This window comes from Tachysurus vachellii, chromosome 9 (genome assembly GCF_030014155.1).
Source record: "Tachysurus vachellii isolate PV-2020 chromosome 9, HZAU_Pvac_v1, whole genome shotgun sequence".
NCBI classification, from domain to species: domain Eukaryota; kingdom Metazoa; phylum Chordata; class Actinopteri; order Siluriformes; family Bagridae; genus Tachysurus; species Tachysurus vachellii.
In genome coordinates this window covers 5918379-5925637 of record NC_083468.1, presented here as the reverse complement: position 1 = coordinate 5925637, position 7259 = coordinate 5918379, and the positions used below count along the sequence as shown (strand labels likewise).

Sequence of the window (7259 nt, the reverse complement as noted above, 5' to 3'; positions counted from 1 at the left end):
GATAACTCAGACAGCAGGCGCTAAATGTGTTAACAGGCAGTCATAAGTAAAATACACACCATCTTTCCTCTAGCAATTCTACAATTTTACAATAAACATGTGATTGGTGCACCTACATACTTGATAAATGACATACATTAATCCATACAACAGTAAACTACTTAATGGAAGTCATTCATCAATGACAGAACCTTTGATTAATATTACTTTGACTGTAAGAATGAAATTACTGAAGCCAGTTTATCTTTGTTAGTGTGAATAATTAACTTGTGTTAAAATATTTACAGCATTTCTGGACCACAAGAACATAATTAAGGGAGCTAATGTGATTGATCGATGGCTTCAAATTAGCAGTGAAGCATCAAGTCCAATAAAGTACATTGTGGCCAACAGTTTAGAAGAAGACCAAAAAACATTAAAAAAAACAAAACAAAACATTTTAACAGTGTTTTAGGCTTAAGTCTGTATCCTAGTGAACCAGAGTTCATGCATTCAGTGATAGAGACTTACAGTAAAAGCACTTTTGTACGTCTTTCTTGATAAGGGCATCTGCCAAATGCTGTAATTGTAAATGTAAATACACTGAATTTATATTTTAAGAGACTTTTTCTTCATGAAAAATTGCATTAGTTTGTATCAGCAACTGCTTTATCCTGGTGTCTATGCCGGGAACACGGGATGATAAGTTCATCATAAGGCAAAATCAAGGCACTTTAGCATAGCCAGTTGACCCACTAGCATGTTTTGGGGAGGTGGGAGGAAACCGGAGAACCTGGTAGAAACCCACATGCAACATAAAAGACTTTTATAACAGTAAATAAGTATGTCAGCTATTTGTTAGCAATGTCTACATTGTCAGGATTTATTATTATTATTATTTTTATTATTATTATTATTATTATTATTATTATTATTATTATTATTATTATTATTATACTGAACTCACACAAAAAAAAAATCCAAAAGAGTTGTATCCCTGAAACACACTAAATGTTCCTTGGATGGACTCAGTACTGTGATGTACTGTGACCTTGGATAAAGAGGTTACTGTAAACGAATAACACATTGCTTATGACTGTACAAACATCTTAAACTACAGATGAATAGATTAACAATATACCACACCTAAGATTTTTTTTTTTTTTTTTTTTTTGGTTACAGTATCTACAGTAATAGTTCAAGTGTCTAGTAATTATCCTATTCCATTAATTTTTATTCGTTTTAAAAATAACAGAAATAACTGCAGAGATACATTTCTGTGTTTATGTTGCTCTCTGCTGGTGAGCCTTGTTTTATTAGTGACTGTATATAAGAGAAACTGATAAAAAACACAAAGTTGCTTTTATTATACAACAATAAATTGCAATTAAATATTTATAACAATACTGTGTGTGTGTGTATGTGTATATATATATATATATATATATATATATATATATATATATATATATATATATATAAAATATTCTTTAATTATATGTCAATATGGATAATTTGTATCTGAATTTTAAATTTCACATTATTAAACACTTTTGACATGACTAAATATTTGGCTATATACGTATACAGTGGTTCATACTCGAAAACCCTCCAATGTGGCTGAATTACAACAATTCTGCAAAGAGGACTGGACCAAATTTCCTCCACAGTGCTGTAACAGACTCATTGCAAGTTATCGCAAACACTTGATTACAGTTCTTGCTGCTAAGGGTGGCCCAACCAGTTATTAGGTTTTAGGGTGCAAGCACATTTTCACACAGAGCCATGTGGGTTTGGATTTTGTTTTCCCTTAATAATAAAAACCTTCATTTAAAAACTGCATTATGTTAACTTGTGTTATCTTTGACTAATATTTATATTTTTGTTTGATGATCTGAAACATTAAAGTGTGACAAACGTGCAAAAAAAAAATCAGGAAGGGGGCAAACACTTTTTCACACCACTGTATGTATATATATATTATTTGTGTGTGTGGTTTATAACAAATGAAATGAGACACAGACTTAATATTTTTACTGTATCACCAAAAATACAATCAGGTTAACTCTTATGTAACAGCCTGTGCCAGCTACACACACACACCCACACACACACACAACAATAAAACAGACACACATCACATTAAATACTCTATTAATATCACACTTAATTACCAGAACACAATTATTTGAAAAGTGATTCCAAGGTCATTCTTACACACAGCACTTGGAGGTAAAATTAACGTGTAAGGTGATAGTAAATCATTCCTAAGTATAAATGGAGACATTACAAATGCATTGTGAACAAAATACTGTACAAGATTAATGTGGGCAACATTACATGATGACTAAAATTACAGACAACAAAGAAAAGTCCTGTACAGTAAATTGCAGATTATCAGTTACGAGAGAAGTGAATCTAATAGTAACTCAGTGTATCTCTAATTTATAGAAATAAGATTATGATACATTTATTTAAAGGAAACCACACAATTAATATCTCTCTCTCTCTCCCTCTCTCTCACACACACACACCGAGACAGAAAATCAATACCAGTAAAACAATACTCACAGCCAGACTCAATACTGACATGATAAATCAATCAATACCTAGCCAATCTGAAAAATGACAAGCATTTAATTTGCATTGATCTCATACTGATCATCTACATTCACTTGGGAGAAAATTTAATCCAAAGATAGCAGCTAAAGGTTATATATGGGATTTGAACACAAAACTTCAGGTAACTAGCATTGTCAGCGACTCAGCCCATCATATTTAAAGAACATTTCACATTTCAACACGTTTAAACATTTGTGTGTGGTGGTGGTGATCTGGGAAAACCTGTCAGATGCTACTGTGACTGAATTCTGGCCTCAAACAACACAAACAGTAGAAAGTAGACAAAATAAAAACATATATATATATATATATATATATTCTTTAACCAAAACAATGTGGACATTTTTTTTTTTTAAACCTTGCCGTGGCTAAAACCTTGCAAAGCTAAGTGTGATCTCCACACAAAGGGATTGTCAGTAATTTATGAAAAATGTATGTGCCATAGAGAATTAGATAGACTTCTAATTCATTCATTTATATTGTAATAAGATACTGGCTGTCAAAAAAGAATGCAAATGTTCCTGTCATCACATTACCATCAAAACAGCGGCGAAAAAACTTAATGTGTAAATGTAAACTAACCAAAGACAATAACAAGAATTTTATCCAACAGAACAAATGAATAATGAATTAATCAGTGATCATTTCCCTACTGATGTTAGTGTGAACAGTGATTAGCCAAGTGAAGAGTCAAAGATAGTGACCTCAGGTGAATTTAACTCAGGTGATGAAGCACTGGTGTGGTTGGTGTAGATGGATAATCAAACTGAGAACTCGTTTCCTTACAAATCCTAAGTCCGGCAGTGATGTTGTTGTACAAGTGTATTAGGTTTTAAATGTAGGAATTGGAATGAAATGCAATTTTCTCAATTTTCATTCAAGTATCCTAGTTTTAAAATGTTAGATTTGCTTCACTTCTAATTGACTTCTAAAAGAGGTTTCATAACTTCTTATTGCAGAAATTGTCAAAATTCTACCAAAAAGTTACCCAGACCTGTTCACATATTTTACAGGAGGTATGGGAGTAAATCTAGCCGAATCGTTAACAATACCTATTTATTTTTCCTGCCATAAGATTTATATATTGTGATACTAATTTTTTTTTAAGTCTATAATGTGACATACACCTCTACTTCCAAGCCCTTGATATAATTTACATAATCAAGAAAATACAATAATACAATAACTACTGGAGGAAAAAAATAAAACCATCATTGAGTATAGTAGTATTTCTGTGGTGTAGTATGGGAGTTTTTCCTGTAGAGGGAAATCTAGCACAGTGATTTTGGCCGCACCTTTGGGAAAAGCTGTAATGTAAAAGAGGAAATACAAGATCAGACATTAGTCACAAGAAGACAAGAACAATGTTAAATTAAAAGAAGACTGGAATCATATATTGGTCTGACATAATGCTAATTTACTTGTACATGAAAAAAACTGATACCATGTGATACTACTGTATGTAGCGTAAGCCTAGTGAATAATGCCATGTTAGTGAACCAAAAACAACATGAAATTAGAGTTATCTGGCCTTAAAGATGATATTTTAATATTCTATTTTATATTATAATAGATAAAAGTAAAGCATGGCTAATAAACAAAAATATGCATAAATATATATATATATATATATATATATATATATATATATATATATATATATATGTATAGATGCATCCCTTTCTATGCTAAGACAAACCTCACAACTCTGAGATCCAAACATGGAAACAAACGTAAATCATTTCTCTCCTAAAATAAGATAAAGGTGTTAGAAATGCAACACTTTCTATGCTGCATTATGCATTAAACTTCACAAACATGTGGCCAGACAGTAAAATATCTAGGTTATTCAGGTGGAGTCAGAGACCTGTAAGAGAACAAAGCTCCAGCTAAAAGCTCTATAATTTTTTACAACAGACCTGTAATTACATGAACAGAAAAACATTGCTTATCTTTCATTTTTGTCATGAATTCAAGTTCACATACTTGCCATTCATTCATTGCACAATACACGCTGCTTTAATGCATGCGGTTTGTAAATTTGTCTGTCAAACAGGAGCGTTTTGCATGGCGAGAGCATGTGTATGCTGTATTCTGGATGATTATACAATACATATCGCGTATGTTTGTACATTAGATTAATAATTACCAATAATATCACTGCATTACTTAATGAACGATTCTTAGTCTGATTCATTTCCTGTTACAGCAGACCCAACCGCAAGCTTTGCATTATAAAATTATATTCTACCATGTTATTGTTTCTATAGTAACAGCTTACCAAGGTGACCTGTATGGTGTATTCATCTGTCCGGTTTTCAAATAAAGAAAGGTTTCTCTAACATACTGTACATGGAAGGAGTCTCCAGCGTCAGTGGTGTGTAGCAGTCAAATTTAAAGCTTTAACATTAAACTTGTTAGATAGAGGGTCTTCTGGTTTCTTAGAAACATGACAAACTGCAATTGTTATAATTTATATTATAATTCTTTTAATATTAGTTGAGAAAAACAAACGATGGCAACTATACTGAGAAAAACAATTGTTTAGAGACATTCCACAATTTTAAATAACTATAAACATATAAATATTCATAATTCTCACACCACTTCTTTTTGATTATTGTGCTAACGCCGTGTTGTTTTCCATACGTAAGTGTATAAGCTCTTTTATAAAACAGATTAGTCATGTGAATCTATTATATTATTTTTATTATTATTTTTTTATAGGCATACTTTGTGTTAATATACTTTATTATACCTATATTTGTAAATATATCTGTAAATATTTATTTTACAATACTATTTAGTTTTATTATTTAGTATTTTACAAATACTAATTATTACAGCACAATATATATTTGTATATTATTATATAATTAATTCATATCATAATTATAATATATAAACTATATATAAATAATTAAATAATTATTATATTTAGAATAGCTTCGTATTATATAAATAAAACATTATATAGATTTCACAGCACTGTATTATTTATTTTAAGTAGATTGAAACATTATTTATATATTCATTAGTAGTAATACTAATACTAATCTAATCACCTGTACAATAGATTGGGTCTTATTACTAACTGATTACACGATCCATATTACTACATTTTATTATATATTTATTTTATTAATATTCCAAATGAATTCATAATCAACTAATTAGAAGTTCTAGTATTATAACCTCCATGTTTGAACAGTACATAGGATATGACTCCTAATATTAACTGTATGTTTTCTTACCCCAAAGTAGTTATTTGGGACAAAGCCCTCTCGCCCGTAGAGCGAAGCCAACCACCAGTCCATTCCTTCTGGTTTCTGCAGGATGGTAACCATGTCTCCCTCCTTGAAGCTCAGCTCATCATGTGTCTGTGCTGGGTAACTCCAAAGTGCGTACACCACGCCACTCTTCTCAACACCCATCGCCTCCTCCACTCCTGTCATCACACACGTACACCTGTATTACTATTTATACAGGTATTGGTCTCAACAAGGACAACACATACGACCACAAATGGATTTTACACAGCACGCACTGCACAAAAGCGCACACATCTGCACTTTATTCATACTGATACACAGTCGTACTGTTATAGATTTTCTAAATGTATTTTTACTGCTACCTGTATAGGTATGAAATTCTATTCTTGACCTATGTTTATAGCAAGGACAGTGGAATAAGCATTTCACTGTCATACTATGTATAATTTCAATTTCCCACTGAAATGTGGAATTCTCTCACTATGTACTGTTATATACAATATATACCTAGTATTAAAAAGTCTGGTTATATGACAAGCATTACACGCAGAGTAAACAGTCACCAATTTGAGAATATAAGTCATAAATCAACAGTAAGTCGGATGAAAAATATATCGTCGCTGTCAGACGGAATCCTCGTATCTCCAAAACCGTTATTTTTCAGGTAATTAAAAAACGGCGTACCTTATCTGCAGTGCACAGGGTTTAGTCCGCGTTGCAGTGGATTGTCTTGCGCTAAATTCCTGTCCTCAGACGAGCACCAGAACTAGTGGGGGTCAAGATTTTTTTCGAAGTGTTTTGAAGACATTTACCTCAGAAGACGTGTTGATTCGTTGCGACTCTTCTTGAGGAGAAATATGCCGCGAAGCTCTCCCGCGGAGTGAGGAAGAGGTGAACAGTTGAAGTGTCCAATGGAGTTATGAGATTTGCGCTCAAGCTATTTTCAAGACTTTAGATTGGTAAAAATACTTGTAAAAACTTGTAACTTGTAAAAATAACAGACCCACGTGGGGACTGACCAATAGCATCGATATGTGAAAAAATATGAAATTGACAAAATTTGGACATACGAGGTTTCCGCCCGACAGCGACGATATACTACTTACTGTTTATTGAAAACAATACATCTAATTGGGAAAAAAAATAGTCTTTATCACTCTATTAAGGAGCTATAATAACACATCTTAAAACAGATACTAGCACTATTTAAGAGTCTTTTATCTATAGCACTAACTGATTTACATTTACATGTAACTGTAAGCTTGTAATTAAACACTCATTTAGTGTCACAGTGCCATGTGAAAACCTATATGCAGACAGACCATTTTTAGAACTTTGGTTGTTTGTTAAATGGTTTCTGCTGCATTTCTGTACATGTAGTTTGTA

General features: G+C 32.0%; 1 protein-coding gene across 1 annotated transcript in view; it reads right to left on the bottom strand.

Moving 5' to 3' along the window:
• Positions 1-1998: 1998 nt before the first annotated feature.
• ppp1r13l (protein phosphatase 1, regulatory subunit 13 like) overlaps positions 1999-7259 on the bottom strand; it is a 30360-nt gene continuing 25099 nt past the window's right edge. Inside the window, exons 12-13 of the mRNA XM_060877452.1 lie at positions 5856-6049; positions 1999-3908 (exon numbers count right to left, since the gene is read on the bottom strand). Of these exons, the coding sequence (XP_060733435.1) occupies positions 3873-3908; positions 5856-6049 (230 nt within the window). The 3' untranslated portion in view covers positions 1999-3872. The remainder of the gene's footprint in view (positions 3909-5855; positions 6050-7259) is intronic.